Consider the following 17,345-nt stretch of genomic DNA (forward strand, 5'->3'; position numbering starts at 1 on the left):
GATATTCAAAGGATTATTGGAAGTATGGGAAGGGTTTAGGGTTTAGAATTATAGGAAGGATTATGACTACGTACTTGGAGAGGAACCACGACAAGGACACTACACCATAAACGCACTGCACCACGTATTGCACCGAGAACAAGAGGAAGATTGCTTGATAATTCTTTTCACGATCACCAAGCTTTGCAGAAAAATATTTTACTCATACAAGAAACTACGTAGGTTATCAGTGAAATATGTTATAAATGAATAAAATTAAAAAACAATAATTTTAAAAATAAAATTTTACTGAGGGGCAAAATAGTAAAGAAAAGGTGGAGGAAGGGGCAAAAAAGTAAAGGGGAGGTGGAGGAAGAGATGTGTGGGGGTGGAGGGAGCAACTCCCATTCTTATAAACCATGCAAGCCAAATATAGGTGGAGAGTTGCTCCTTCCACCACCACCAACCGTTCCCTGCACCTCCCTATACCTTATCTGTCCTTCTATAAAACGGATGTCAACATCCGTTTCACCTTCAACGGATGTTGACATCCGTAACATCATTTACATCCGTTAACGGATGTGCCACATCTGTTTAATAGATTTTTAAAAAGTTTTTTATTTATTATTTAAATAATAATATATAAATTATAATAATAATAATAATTTTATTAAATAAAATAAAATTAATTTATAAATAATAAAATAATAATTTTTAAAAAATTAAATAATATTTATATATTAATTTAAAATATAAAAAATTAAAAAACTAAAAAACAAAGAAAGGCAACGGATGTGGCACATCCGTTTTAATATATTTATAACAAATTTTTTAATTATTATTTAAATAATAATAAATAAATTAAAATTAATAATAATTATTTTATTAAATAAAATAAAATTAATTTATAAATAATTAAGTAATAATTTTAAAATAATTAAATTATATTCATATATTAATTTAAAACAAAAAAAATAAAAAAAACTAAACTAAAAAACAATAAAAGCAACGGATGTCGTCACATCCATTAACGGATGTGGCACGTCCGTTTTAATATATTTATAATAAATTTTTTAATTATTATTTAAATAATAATATATAAATTAAAATTAATAATTATTATTTTATTAAATAAAATAAATTTAATTTATAAATAATTAAATAATAATTTTAAAATAATTAAATAATATTTATATATTATTTTAAAACAAAAAAATAAAAAAACAAAAAAAGACAACGGATGTGGCACGTGGAAGAATTTTTTCTTCAACGGATGTTGACATCCGTTGAAGAAAATAGGCGGGAGTGTAAGATATTTTAAAATATAAAGGATAATTTTGGAATTTTAAAAAAATGTGGTGGTGCACGGAACAAAGTGGGGTGGTGTAGGGAATAACCTTATAGGTGTTGTGTATTAGAAGTTGTCATTTCCACCTTATGATCCATAATTAAATCATTATAAAAAGATTTATATTTTTTTAAGAGTTCTTTATTTCTTTTGTATATAGGAATATTTTATATATTTCTAATTCTTCAATAATTAGTAAAATAATATTTTATAAACATTTATTAATGAATAATATGATTTAAAATACTATTGAAAGTATCTGTATAATTTATTTTTTCCTTACACTAATGTCTTCACATTTTTATAATAAAAACTTAGAATATTTGTCAAATATTACTTTTACATTTATAAAATGTTAGATGCAAAAATGAAATAAAATAAAAATATGTTTAAGTAGATAGAATGTTAATAGGAAAGGAAATAAATTCAAAGGACTAGATGTAAATAGTTCTGTATCTCCTAAAAAGGTAAATTGAACCTAAATTCCAAAACAACTCATACAAATTATAAAAAATTATTTTTCTTATTTACCTGCGTATGATTATTTTAACCCCATAATTTTTAATAATTTCAATATAAATTTTAAAATTATTTTATTATAAAAAATATTTTAAATTTTGTTATTATGAAAATTTTAACATAAATGCACTTATACGTATTTTCACTTGCATAACGTATAATAATGAAAACAATAATTTATAAATTAATAATACAATATAACAATCAACCTAAATTAATTACATGTAAACACGAGAATGGAAAGAAGTCTTATATTATGATGAAATTATTTTGCTGAGATATTATAAAATAATATATTTTAATAATTCTAAATCTTGATTTAATATCTCAATATTTTAAAATGTTTAATTTAATACACATTTTGACTATAAATTTAATTTAATCTCAAGAAAATATTATTCCCAAACTTATCTTTTTGGAGAAAAGTCAAAGAAGTTAACGTATAGAGGAGGACCGTTTTGTAAGTAACTTTGCTCCTTTCGCAATAGTGGACCGTTTTGTAAGTAACTTTGCTCCTTTCGCAATAGTGGAGGACCGTTTTGTAAGTAACTTTGCTCCTTTCGCAATAACCGCCTGAAATTATTTAGAAATTAATTATTTATTTATTTTTAATTTCACTGTTTGTTAGTCTCTGAATGTTAGAATTATACCAAGAGGCAAAAACCTCTCTAAGAAAAATAATAATTATATATTTGTGATTTGTGAATGATCTGTGTGTATTTAACATGAAAAAAATGTCAGATTTACTGGTTCATTGATTTCACCATAAACTTCTGTGAATTAGGCTGAGAAAACCTCAGTTCTCTGCAATTTCCGATTTGGAGGGGCCGTCACCTGACGACTCCTCTCTCCGCCTCTGCTAGTCACCTTTGATCATAGCCCACGGTACATCTCTTTTGTTTTTGTTTTCTTCTTTTGTTTATTATATTCTATTTTTCTGTCTGTTGTTCTGGGTAAGAATTGAATTGTTTGAAACTCTGAGTAATTATAGTTTTGTAATTGATGAGGATGGTGATGGAATTGGAATTGACGATATGTGTTGAATGGTTGTGATTTTGAAAATAAACTGAGAATCTGCGCTGAAATTATTTGTAGAGTGTTCTAGATTACAGGGAGGAGTCTGAGGTTGGAGGGATTGATAAAGAAAGAAATGAAATGGGAGTAGAGGAGAATATGTATAAGCTAGGTATTCTATTCTTTGTTCAGGATTTAGTTTTTCCGAGATGAATATTTTATTAGACTATAACATGAGGAATCCACAAACACAGTTAGCTTTTGACTGAGTCAATTTGATCTTTAAAGGGATTTTTCTTTTTTCTGATGAAATTCAATATTTGTCATAAGAAATGAGATATCATTGTGCTATTATTGGTTTTGGAGTTATCTATTTATCAATTTTAAGCTCTAGGTTTTCAGCATTGTGGAAGTTTTAATATGTGATGCATTTGTTTATACTATTAGCATAAATCTTCTTCCATCTACTCTAGATTTGGTCTCTTCAACAACATTATTCAGTTCTTTTAGGAATAAAATTCATCATAATTTTATTGTTTGGTGGGATGTGGTTTAGATCTTTATAAATATTCCTGTTTTGAGGATGAGTTCCAACTCAACTGTAAAGTTGCCTACTGTGACCAGTTAGTCACATATTGGAATCTAAAATCAACTTTGTATATACAAGGGGAAGAAGGTTGCATATAATGAACCTCCCTCATCCATTTTGTGAAGCAAGAAGCCTTTAAGGATACTTTGGGGTGTTAGATTTTGCAAGTATTCCTGTTGTATAGGGTCCTTTGACTTGTTCTCTTTTTGGCATTTCCAATCTGGATAAGAAGGTTTCATCTCTTGTTTCTACTGATTTGTATTTTGGCTATGTTTTTCTTTCATCGTCTTCAAATAAAGTGCCTTTCTTGCTAAGCTTAAAAATTTCAGATCCCCTTGAAGGACAAGTCTTTTGTTTGGACAATGATTTTAGTGAAATTAGTACTGGTGATGCACTACCGCTTTTGATATCTAAGAGTCATCTGCCTGTTTTATGCAGTTTTAGTTCAGAAAAACTGCCTACTTATCTTTATATCTTGGGAACTACTGAGGTTGGGCACATTTGGACAAACAACTTAATTAAGCGCTTATTCAATATGTTTATATTTGTAAGCCTAACTGAAAAGTTTAACCGTGAAATTCGTTGAGATAAGCTAAGGGTTTTATGGGAAGATTTTAACCAAATAACTGTAAAGTGCTTATATGATAAATCAGTTCCATGAAGACTCTTCCAAATGTACCTTATTCCTTTTGAATCTAGCACAGTTCTTATTAACTTTTGAGGTTTTGGAAATTGGAAAGATTGAAGTTGGCAAAACTTTATGCTTGTAGTTCGTTTGTGTGCTTATATATCAGTCGTTACCATCAACCCTGTAGCCACAATATAGATATGATGTCTTTTATTGTATATGTACCTCCCTTTACATGTTTCCATCTAAAATCTTACTTGATTATAGCATTTTGTCTTCGAATACTTCAGGTGATTGAATTTGATGGATTCCAATAATTGGAGACCTAATCAAGGTAATAACCCCACTATGGATACAAACGACTGGAGAGCTCAACTACCACCGGAGTCACGCCAAAAAATTGTCAACAAAATGTAAGCTTCAATTTTAATTCTGTATTCTTGAGATTATTTGATTAGTTCTTTTACCAGTTGTTACCTATCAAAGTCAAATTAATAAATAAATAAATAATGAATCCCTAAATTGACAACATTTTCATAAGGTTTCTTTTGTTTGTTATATAGAAGGAATTCTATCTAATATTATTGTTATTGTTGTTGTACAATTTGCTGTACAACTTGGTCTTGGTGTTGCGTTGCATAACTTGATAGAACAGACCTTTTTGTATCATTGGTGAGCATTTGGTCTGTCCTCTAAATGCAGAGCACTTCTCTTTTATTTAGTTTGGAGATTTAGAAAGAGAAGGGAGAGCAATGCTTTGCCAGTTTAATATATTGGTAACATTTTGGAGCTTTTGGTTGAAGTGCCATTATAATTAAACAAAAGATATGTCTTGAGTACGCTACTTCGGGATTTTGTATTTGGTTCCTCCGTAGTGTGGTGCTATTTTTTTTTTCACAATTTTGGTTACAAATTGATATTTAGTAATTTTTGTTATAAGATATATTGTATTGCCAGGAAATATAAGAAGAAGAAATGTGGAAGAATGAAGACGTGATAGGTAGTTATCATAGAAAATTACCTTCATTCTCGTGAGAATGTAGAATATCCACATTTCGCTATGGGAAGAAAGCAAGACTTTATATTTTATATTCCTAGGGATCCACAATATATGGAAACGAGTTTCTAAAACTTGTAAAAAATATGGGAATGTGGTATTGCCTAATTCCTTTATTGGGAATAATTGGTGATACTTTGAAACAAACACAAACTTTAGAGACATTGGGTGAAAGGTTATCGTAGCTAAATCCCTTAATACCTAAGACGATGTTATGAAGACCATCATGGCAACTCATTAACCCTACTCCCTCTCATAGGTTGGGTGTGTGGGCTTTTTCACTGGTTTCATCAACTTTTAACAGATAACCGTGTTCTGTCGTTTTAGAATTGGCTGATATTCTTAACATCTCCGTCCTTAAATTATCTAATTGTGAAACTATTGTTTATCTTCATGTAGAATGGACACATTAAAAAAACACATTCCTTTTTCTGGTCCTAACGGATTGCAAGAACTTCGGCTGATTGCTCAAAGGTTTGAAGAAAAGATTTTTACTGCTGCAACAAGCCAGGTACGTCCATTTTGAAAATTGGGGATCCTCCATTTCTTTTGTTGTTGCATATGCAAATACATAAATATATAAGAAAATTATTCAAGGTTTGACCCAGCACTGGTGTTTTGTCTTTTTTCAGCCTGATTATCTACGGAAAATATCTATGAAGATGCTTACAATGGAAACTAAGTCCCAAAACACCCTGACTAACAGTCAAGTTGGCCCTAGCAATAAACCTACCGATCAAGGTTAGCATTTAATGGCCTGAGTTTGGTGATGATATTTTGATGTGGTACCAAGTGTTCAATCCTAATTAAAGTACAAGTATTTGGAATGGTGTATTCCACTCTCTTAAGATTGGAGAATTTGCAAAATACTACCAAGATGTTAATCAATTATCTCATAAACTTTAGTCAGTACTATAATATATCCTTCCGGTTAAGCTATATTAAATCCTTAACAGAGGTGCCATGTATGATATAGCAAATTTGGAGCCCTCCATAATGATATAGGAAGATAAATAAGGAAGCTATGTGACAGCAAATCAATTTAATTAGGATTATCAATCAGATTAATTTTGATTAAGAATCAATTTAATTTTGTTTATTCTGTTTGGATTTTTATTTATGACATTGATAGTTAATTGGTGTAATGCAGTTCTATAAATAAGCATACTCTAAACAGAGTGAGGAGATCTGATTTCTGAATAAACTGTCTCGTAATCTTCCTCAAATCAATATATTTTTGGATTCTATTCATTCATTGGAATCCCTAAAGTGCTGTAGTTGTTTGAATAGTTTTATTCCTAGTTCTACCTACATCACATAAATTCTTCTTTTCCAACTTACAAAATATTACATCATACGAAGTTTGCTTGCAAGACATTAATGACCAATATGGTCTGGTCATCAATTTTGTTTGACTTTCTAGAGGATCTTCATCTCCTTGTCAATAATTCTCCACTTCTCTGAGAGAATAAAATCCTCTTTCTCTTTCTAGAGCCTTACCCCAACCTAGCACAGTGCTCCTACTCAAGCATACCAAATAGTGACTACGGGTTGCAACCAATGCCACCCCCTTGTGTCACTGAAGAACATACCAGAAAATACAAATGATCAACCAAAAAGTTAAAAAGCAAGTGATAGTAACAGTTTTGCTACAACGTGATGTTTTAGCAGAGACAAATTGTAGGGATTCCAAATATGTTGAAGATAATACTTTATAAATCAACTGGATGATGAGAAAAGTTAAATTTGACTTTATAATTTGGGTTGATCAGTGTGGAAAAAATGTACCATTTAGTTATTTATTTGTTTTCAAATATTGCATTACTTTAATTATGGAAATTACTGAAATTAGATAAAATTAAACTTAAAATAGTAAATTACAGAGATGGATGGTTGAGATTTTGCCACATGGCATTTCTGTTAAATATTAATGCAACTAGCAAGAAACTATTGGAGTGGTAGTTAAAGTTTAAGAACTAAATGGGATGACTTCAAATTTCGTAGTGTTACTTTACAAATGCCCCAAAGTTTAGGGGAGCCAAATTCACATAAGCCTTATATATTTGATTAATTTTTGGCATTCTTGTTCTTTTAGTAATATTCTGATTTTCCTATCCAATCATGTCTGCAAGCTGATGCTATTGAGACTATACAATATCCTTCTGCTTAAAATATCATAAACAAATAAAATTGATTTTATTGGCCATTCATATTATCTGTGTAGTTTGTGTCCTTGTTCTCTGTCTTCTTAGATATCCTTGTTTTGAATGTTTATGTTAATCTTTTCCACGTGTTATTAAATTCCTGACATATTGATGCTTTATTGTTATCAATATGTTTTACTTCTCACCCAGCAAATAAATTTTTTCATAGGACTTGTTTTGCAGCCTCAAGTTCATAATCTTGGGCAACAACATTCTGTTCCGTTGTCTAGTCAGATGCAGTCACATCAGCAGCTTCTATCTCAAAATGTTCAAAATAATGTTGCATCTCAACCTAACCTTCCACCTGTATCTAGTCTAGGCCAGACTCCCAGCCAAAATATTGTCCAGAACTCTAACATACAGAATATACCTGGGCCAAATTCAGTTGGAAGCACTATTAGCCAAAATTCCAACTTGCAGAGTATGTTTCCCGGTTCTCAGAGAACAATGCCAGGAAGGCAGCAGGTTGGTCCCTCACAACAACAGCTGCAATCACAGAGTCCACAGCAATTTCTTTACCAGCAGCAGTATCTGAAGCAGAAGCTCCAGCAGCAATCTCAGATGCAGCAGCAACAACAGCAAAGCCTTATGCAACCAAGTCAGTTGCAATCTTCTCAGCAATCTACTAGTATTCAACAGTCAATGCAGTCCATGCCTCAGCAACATTCACAAGTTATGAGGCATCAACAACAACAGACTTCTATGGTACATCAGCAACAAACACCAGCCACTCAACAGACAATCTTACCTGCACAACAACAACTTATGGGGCCTCAGTCAAATACAGCAAACATGCAACATTCACAGATGCTCGGGCAACAGAACAATGTTGGTGATAAACAGCAACCTCAGAGGATGCTTTCACAACAAAGTAATCTTACAAGCCTGCAACAACAGCGACAACAACAATTAATAAATCAGCAAAACAACCCAGCAAATGTACATCAACAACAATTGGGAAATAATGGCCCTGGGTTACAGCAGCAGCATTTGCTTGGACCTGACTCTGGCAATGCAGACATGCACACAAGTCTTCACTCTGCACACATGTTGCAACAACCAAAGGCTCCAATGCAGCAACAATCACAACAAAATTCGTTAAATTTGTTGCTACCTCATTCACAGCAGTCACAGCCATTGGGTTCACAACAGCAATTAATGCCTCAGATTCACACTCAGTCTACACAGTTGCAACAGCAATTGGGCTTGCAGCAGCAGCAGCCAAATCCCTCACAACGTGATATGCAGCAAAGAATTCAAACATCAGGATCCTTACTTCAACAAAATGTTCATGATCAACAAAAGCAGTTGTATCAATCTCAAAGAAATCATTCAGAAACATCAGCAAGTATGCTCTTACACTTGCGTCTTTCTCCTTGCCATTATATATTTTTGGGAGCTAATAGAAGCTTTCATTCCATACCTATTGCAGCTTCTCTGGATTCTACAACACAGTCTGCACAACCTAGTGGAAATGATTGGCAAGAAGAAGTTTACCAGAAGGTACAATGTTTCTTATCACTTTTATTTCGTTACCTTTCATGAAATAAAAATCACTTGTTATTGATGCGTGAAATTTGCAAGCCAAGTAATGATATCGAATCCACAAGGATTGTGTGTTTATCACATTTTAATATGAAGCAAAAGGAGAAGGAATTCGTTGAAATTGAGAATTGATTATGAAATACAAATTTGGGGGGGAAATCAAGAATTTAAATGAGAATGTAACATAATTAAAAGATAAAATTTATTGTGAGAAAACTTTCAGGATTGAGTTTGACAGGAAGACTTTCTATTGATTTAATGTCTTACTTTATGCTCTTTTGATTCTTTTTGAGGGTAAATTAACCAAAGGTAATCTACGCTCCCTCTCAGAATACATATATGTATCTAATTGATTTGACCCCTGCTCTCATAGTGGCTATGTTCAATTATACCCATTATTATGTCCTTTGTTAATTCATTTATTGCTTGAGGAATTAAATATATTCTTATGCTTTAAAACCTAAGTTCATCCCCTGTAGGTTCAGCTCTTGATCTTTCCCCGTGGCTATGATTGTGAAAAACGAAAACAATAAAAGAACAATCAAGAAGAGAAACCAAAAGAAAATAATAGAAAATTCAATTAAAGATCAACAATCTTTAGGGGATAAGTTCCAGTCCTAGAATGAAGGGAACTATTCACACATAGCCAAGAGCAATCCTTCAAGAGAAGAATAAAATGTATCAAACCGAGAATGTGTAGCCGATCCTCTTAAGTTCAATATGGCTATCCTCACTAAAGGTGTTTATTTAAAGCATATGGGTTCAACAACATTAGACCTGCAGTAACAAAAGCAAAATAAGGCAATAAAATTTTGCTTAAACATGCACCTGTGTGCAAGCCATGTGCATAAATGTGTATATTTCAACATTTACCAATTACAATCTCTTTCCATGCTAAAATGTCCCTGCACACATATAGAACACTAAAAATACATAATTTGCTTGATAAAATAGTAAAAAACAAAAAGAAATATAACAAGATAAAGATTTAAACTATAAAACACCCAAAAAGGTAATTTACTCAATAAAAGAGTAAAAACAAATAAAAATATGCAAGATAAAGGTTTAAACTTATGTAATATGCCTAAATGAAATAATATTAAATAATGGACTAAAATGCAACACATCACTTATACTGGTAGAGTATTTCAAAAAGTAAAGTAATATAGTCCGAGTAATTTATTTTTCAGTCCTATACACTTCCTCTAACCCAATCTCATGAACTAGAATTGGAACCTTTCTACACCCAAGAAACTGAACCAATATAGAGCATACCCAACACTTCAACATTTATGTACCAAATGAAAACCTTAACTGGTCCAACAACTACAAGTGTTTGAAGTGGGATTGACCTTAGATCTTTCTTTGAACAATTGTGATCTTGGCCCATATGACTTGCCAAGTTTCTTGATTTATGACATAGAAAAGCAGAATTTAAAATGTTGTTCAAGGTTGAGTGTCTTGCAAAGTGTAACCTATGGCACAAAGGATTTGTAAGCTATCATGGATAGATATCATACTTGATGTTCTTAAAATATGAAACTTCTATAAAGTTCTTCAGTGATAACAAGTCACCCATTAGTACTGCAGACAACTTAATTCTTTATGACAGAATAAAGCTCATTGTTGGAAATCCTACATCGATGAGATAAGGAAAATTTATAGTATATAAGTAAGTGCAAATCTCACCTTACAAGCTGGTTTTGTAAAGTTGAGTTAGGCTTAAAATTTATTTTTTAAAATGATATTTGAGCCATTTAAAAAGCATATTCTAGTGAGAGATTTGTTGTTTGTTGGGCCTATTATGCCATCTCTTGGGCCGCTATCGAACCACCCATAAAGTTCTAGTTCCACACTCAAGATGTATATGTCTAGTGTGACGGGTATGTGTTGGAGATCTTACATCAACTATAAATAAGACAAAGTTATAGTATATAGATGGATGCAAACCTTAGTTTACAAGTTGTTAGGTTAAATTAGGTTTAAAGTCCACTTCTTAAGACACATAAAGATAGACCATTTGTCAAGAAAGGGCTAGATAATGGTCTTATAGTTATAGCATTTAAGGGTCTCAACTGCCAATTGTACTGATCAAGAGACTTCCCACAAAGCAATTCCAATAACTCACTAGCAAATTATGAAGGATAGATATCTCTATTCACGGGCTCAAAGGAAAGTGTTGTGCTTTATAATTAGCTCATGTATTGTTTCCTTCTAAGCCAAGTTAGCTTTATTAGAAACCGTCTCTCTCTCTCTCTCTCTCTCTCTCTCTCTATATATATATATATATATATATATATATATATATATATATATATATATATATATATATATATATATATATATATATTATAAATAGTGTAGTAGTATAATCAATTCAGAAACAATGCTTAGATATTGTTTTCTTTCAAGTTTTAGTTTTATGTCAAGTGAGTTTTCTTTTGTCACTACCTTTTTTATCATTTTAGTTGTTCTCCTAGCCTGCCATTAAGAAAGACTCTTTGTAATTATTGATGCTATATTTATTTGAACGGTATTTTGAAGCGCAAACTGGTTATTTTTTAGAGATCTTGATTTAATCATAAAAGTTAAACTTTCTATTTATGATGCTCTACAAAAGGCGGAAAAGGAAACTTCTCTGTTATTGTCAATGCAAAAATGATATTGATGTTATTTATTTGCATGAGAGATCTCGAAGTTCATGACATTTTAACTATTTTATTTGATTTTTTTATTTCAATCTACAGATCCAAGCCATGAAAGAAAGTTATTTGCCAGATATGAATGAAGTGTACCAAAAAGTTGCTAATAAACTTCAGCAGGTATCTTTATACTTATTTGCATATAATTTATCGTGATGTAGGGATTAGAATAAAAAATATCAACATGTAATAAATTAATATTCTCTAATCAGCAGGATTTATTCATTGAAATCCAGAAATCATATAATTTAATTTAGCTCGAAAATGTTTCTAATCCATATAAAAGCAGCAGATTTTGATTTTGGTCACAATAATTTTTTTCTTTGCTTTTCATCTCAATCCCAATAAAATTTGAAATCAGTAATTTTAGTTTTTGACATCAATTTTAGCATAGATAAATAATGTATATTTTATTAAAAAAAATTGCGTAATTCTTATAAAATATATTTTATATAGTGATTTTTTCAATTTTGGAGAGACTAAAACGAAGAAAATTTTTTACAATATCAAAATCAAAATACATTTATTTTAGAGGGATTAAAAACATATTTAAAGTTATTAATTTTCTATAACTGCAAGATATATTCATAAATTAATATTATGAATGAGGGTATTGATTTCTTCTAAAATCTTTATTGGTGGCATGAGGACTCGTCTCAATTTATTTATATGTATTTGCTTTTCCTCTATTTGACGTACATTTGCTTCCCTTTATCAGCATGATTCTCTTCCCCAACAGTCGAAATCAGATCAGATTGATAAGCTGAGGGCATATAAAATGATGTTGGAGCGTATGATGGCATTGGTACAGATTCCCAAGATGAGCATTACGCCTCATTTCAAGGAAAAATTGGGATCATATGAGAAGCAGATTATAAGTCTCATAAATCAAAGTAGACCCAGGAAAGGCATGTCTTCTGTGCAGGTAGGACAGATTCCCCAAACCCATATGTCCTCCATGCAACAGCCCCAATCCCAAGTTACGCAATTACAGTCTCATGAAAATCAAATGAACTCTCAGCTGAAGTCAACAAATTTACAAGGTTCTGTGCCAACCATGCAGCAGAATAATATTGCAACCTCTCAGCACAATCCTTTGTCTGGTGTATCAGCAGGACAGCAGAATATGATGAATTCGATGCAACCTGGAGCTAATTTAGATTCTGGACAAGGAAATTCTGTGACCTCCTTTCAACATGTTCCAATGAACTCCATCCAGCAAACTCCTGTTAGTACTCCTCAACTACAGACTAACATTAATTCCTTACAATCACAAGGTGGAGCAAATGTCAGTCAACCAAATTCCCTTCAATCAGGTTCCAGTGCACTTCAACACCAACTGAAACATCAGGAACAGCAGATGCTGCAGACTCAGCAATTCAAACAATTTCAGCATCGTCAAATGGTGCAGAGGCAGCTCTTTCAGCAGCAGCAGCAACAGCAACTACACCATCCAGCGAAGCCACAGCTATCTGCACAATTGCAAACACATCAAATGTCCCAGCTTCACCAAATGAATGATATAAATGACTTAAAAATGAGACAAGGAATTGGTGTTAAGCCAGGGGTCTTTCAACAACATCTTACATCAGGTCAACACTCAGCATACTCCCATCAACAGCTGAAACAAGGGAATGCATTTCCTGTTTCTTCACCCCAACACCTTCAGGCACCATCTCCTCAGATTCAGCAACATTCATCTCCCCAGGTTGAGCAACAAAATCATCTCCCGTCTAAAACTAAAGTTGCAACTCCTCTGCAATCTTCTAATTCACCCTTTGTAGGACCTACCCCTTCACCTCCTTTGGCTCCATCTCCTATGCCAGGGGAATCTGAGAAGTCCGTTCCCTGTGTTTCATCAATATCAAATGCTGCAAATATTGGACATCATCAAACAGGGGGTGTAGTAGCACCACCTCAATCCCTTGCCATTGGGACTCCTGGGATTTCAGCGTCTCCTTTATTGGCAGAATTCAGTGGTCAGGATGGTGCGCATGGCAATGCTTTAGCTGCCACTTCTGGGAAGTCAACTGTGACAGAGCAGCCTCTTGAACGCCTAATTAATGTGGTCAGTATTGAAGCATATCTGATGCTGGTTTTGTATACTTTTATTCTACATTTTAACCAGATTTGACAAATTAAAGTGTGAAAGGTTCCCTTAATTATTTTACTGCTATGCTCGGAATTATAGATGACAAATTTATGTCTAAATCATGATTCTAGGTAAAATCAATGTCATCTAAAGCATTAAGTGCTGCAGTCAGTGATATTGGTTCAGTTGTCAGTATGAATGATAGAATAGCAGGATCAGCTCCAGGTAACGGATCCAGAGCAGCTGTTGGTGAGGATTTGGTTTCCATGACTAATTGTCGCCTTCAGGCTCGAAATTTCATTACCCAAGATGGTACCAATGGAGTTAAGAGGATGAAACGTTACACAAGTGCTATACCCTTGAATGGTGTATTATCTGCTGGTAGCATGAATGATAGCATCAAGCAGTTAACTGCTTCAGAGGCTTCTGATCTAGAGTCAACAGCAACATCCAGTGTCAAGAAACGGAAAATCGAGGTAATAAACAATATGTTTTTGACTGGTATGTTTTATTTTATAATTATCATATTTTCTGTTGATTATCTTTGTTCCCTGGCTGGACTTGAGATTTAGAAATGTGTTTGTCTCATGGATTATTGATGCATTGAATCTACATTAATTCTTCACGTTTTTTATTTAATATTCTAACTTTCTCTACTGAAGTTTATGATTATGTTAATTCTCTACTAAAGTGCTTATGAAAACCTGAAGTGAAAATAAAAACATAACGGTCAGTTAGAAGAATATGCAAAGTTACATTTTCATTTTCTCGTATAGGCAGCAGACACAGAACTGGGAATTCATTTAGGCTATAATTTAAGATATTCTTGAGTAGAACTAGACTAATCCGTCTACCGAACAAGTAAAACAAACAACACAACAAATTTTATACTGATTCACCTAAAGATTATGTCCAGTTTTTTCTTAAGCAAACTGATTAAAAAGTTCCACTAAACAATCAATTGATTACAAACTAGTAACCAACCACTCCTGGTTACAAGTGAATACATAAACCATTTCTGGTTCTCACGAGTACATAAACCACTCAGGTTATACCTATCCTTTAAATTAAGAAATCCCAAAAGAATAGAACACGCTCAGAGAGAGTACAATTGAAGATCACTGGGTCTATTTCACAATGTGAAGGATTACAAAGGCAATCTCTCACCCACAAAGAACACTATTAGATAGAAATAATTGTATATGGCAGTTGTGTGTTTTTCGTGTTTATCTTGAACTCTTAATATAGGCTTGGAAGATGACTGATATGTAAAGTTTTAATTTGAATCTTCAGCGAGAATCTTCATCTTCCTTAGCTTAGATGCTTGATATGGAGAGTTTTAATTTGAATCTTAAAAGCGCTTTTGCCTTGGTTATGTGTATAGAAACAATTCAAATAAGATTTTCATATATAACAATTAATCATAAATGCATTGATTCACTTGTTTCCTTAAGTAGATGTTTACCCGACTCTTTGTAATAAAAATATTTCCAAACATGGATAACATAGACGTTGTAAATAATGTTTCAAACACTTGATATTTATCTAGAAAATATTTGATTGTTATTATAAGATAAATTCGTGTTAAGAACTCACATGGTCCTATTAAACCGTCTATCACAAGACTTGCCAGAAGCGTTGGATGGTCTAATGAAAGAGATAAGACATTCAAACATTTTATACACATTCAAACGGAGTGTTTGTTATCATCAAACTCATAGATGGTCTACTGATATTAAATTGTCCAGTGGGGCTTACAGGATCTAGAGTCTCAACATGGATGTTACTGCAACTTTCTCCCATAGCATACACTCCTAGTCCTAATCCTATATCAAATTTTACTAAGTGATGTAGAAATTACTAATTAGTTAAATAACAAGCAAGCAAGATAAAAGAATTATAGCAGTAATTGCACGACATTAAGAAATGATTTAGTGGTAAGGCTGATGCATGTTTGACACTACTTTGTCTCATGTTTACTATTTATCCACCCTGTTTGGTAACAATGCCAACTATGGCATAAGCTTAGAAGTTAGAACCTATTGTTGGTGTGAATAACTCACTTATGTACATCATTGAAGTTGCTAATATAGCATATGGACATTCTATTAAATTCATCATATTAAAATCTGTTCGTGTTTCATTAGAGCATGATGATTCATCAGATAATGTTCTAAAAGACTTACAAATACCATGGTTACTAACTTGCTAAAAAATGGATAATAACTTCTACAACAAGACTTATCAAGTTATTACTTTCTAAAGGAAAACACATAATTTCCGGTTTTTATCTGTAAATGTGTAATTTATCCGCTGTATTGGTATTTTATTTGATACGGAAGATTTGCTGGTAGGTTAACCATGCCCTTTTGGAAGAAATAAGGGATATTAATCACCAACTTATCGACACAGTAGTAGACATAAGCAATGTTGATCCAACACCTGCTGTTGAAGGAGCAGAAGGAATCCTTGTCAAGTGCTCTTTCATTGCTGTGGCTCTCAGCCCTAGCTTAAAATCCCAATATGCTTCAGCACAGATGGTGAGTTCCCACTTCTGAGATCTTAAGCCTTCTTATTTAATTATTCATTTTCTTTCTTAGCCTTATTTTCATTTCTTACTGTACAGTCACCTATTCAGCCCCTGCGTTTACTGGTTCCTGCAAATTATCCTAACTGTTCTCCCATACTCCTAGACAAATTTCCAGTTGAATCCAGGTGAGATTTTGAGAAGCACTTTGGTATCTCCTGTGTTATGATCACTTCAATGTTCACAAAAACTTAGGAGCTATATATGATTTAAGAGTCGTTCGTTTTACATTATTTATTAAAACAATGATAATTATGTATGCTTATGAGACTTGTTATTATAACCTAGGTGCTCTCTGGAATGTTTGTTTTCCTTTCTAAATAATGATGATCTACAAAATACTTGTCTTGCCTCTCACCTTCACCATGGTTTATCTAATGTTTGATGGGAAACATATTCTTAATGCATCATCTGTCTTCTATTCTTACAGTAAAGAGAACGAAGATCTTTCAGCAAAGGCAAAGGCAAAATTCAGCATATCTTTGCGCAGTTTACCACAACCTATGTCACTTGGGGATATAGCAAGGACTTGGGATGTTTGTGCTCGCAGTGTTATTTCTGAGCATGCCCAACAGAGTGGGGGAGGAAGCTTCAGCTCTAAGTATGGAACTTGGGAGAATTGTTTGACCACTAACTAATGTCCCCTGTTTTTCCATGCAGACCTTTTCTTTCACCCTACAAGTTGCTGTCAAACATTCTCTTTCTATTTATAAGTAATAATTGTGGATGTAGATAAATGCCTAGTTATGAAGTAGCCACACCATTATGTATATACTTTTTTTTTTGCATTTGTCTAGGTAATAATCATGATTAGGCCTTATTAGTAAAATTATATAAAGTATAAACGTATAAGAAGCAGAAAGTTGTTCCAATAATTGCTTTCCTTTTCTGTTTCAGTTTAGCTTTATTATAGTTAAATTTCGATGAGTTGAAATTGATTTTTTCTAGACCTTAACTTTTTAGCTTTTAATTCCTTTCATGTAAATTAATCATTCCTGTAATGTTGTACAGAGTATCTCTTCCTAATTATTAGAAATGTGGTTGGTTATTAATTGAAATTGATCAAACCTACGTTGCAAGC

The 17,345-nt window shown here is 32.5% G+C and overlaps 1 protein-coding gene across 6 annotated transcripts; it reads left to right on the forward strand.

The window, feature by feature from the left end:
• Positions 1-2,298: 2,298 nt before the first annotated feature.
• Positions 2,299-17,139, forward strand: LOC108320608 (mediator of RNA polymerase II transcription subunit 15a). Of its 6 annotated transcripts, none has more exons than XM_052868795.1 (13): positions 2,299-2,387; positions 2,631-2,731; positions 4,345-4,490; positions 5,534-5,645; positions 5,767-5,875; positions 7,508-8,686; positions 8,771-8,841; positions 11,631-11,705; positions 12,304-13,653; positions 13,809-14,153; positions 16,032-16,217; positions 16,304-16,392; positions 16,695-17,139. In XM_052868795.1, exons 3-13 carry the CDS (start codon positions 4,381-4,383, stop codon positions 16,900-16,902), a joined length of 3,834 nt encoding a protein of 1,277 aa, XP_052724755.1. In that variant the 5' UTR covers positions 2,299-2,387; positions 2,631-2,731; positions 4,345-4,380; the 3' UTR covers positions 16,903-17,139. The 6 variants fall into 6 exon arrangements, with proteins under 6 accessions (XP_052724755.1, XP_017407562.1, XP_052724756.1 ...); XM_017552073.2 differs by having other exon boundaries at positions 4,368-4,490; XM_052868796.1 differs by lacking the exon at positions 2,631-2,731 and having other exon boundaries at positions 2,364-2,387; positions 4,368-4,490.
• The last annotated feature ends 206 nt before the right edge of the window (positions 17,140-17,345 follow it).

Source organism: Vigna angularis, chromosome 9 (assembly GCF_016808095.1).
Source record: "Vigna angularis cultivar LongXiaoDou No.4 chromosome 9, ASM1680809v1, whole genome shotgun sequence".
In the NCBI taxonomy this organism is placed as follows: domain Eukaryota; kingdom Viridiplantae; phylum Streptophyta; class Magnoliopsida; order Fabales; family Fabaceae; genus Vigna; species Vigna angularis.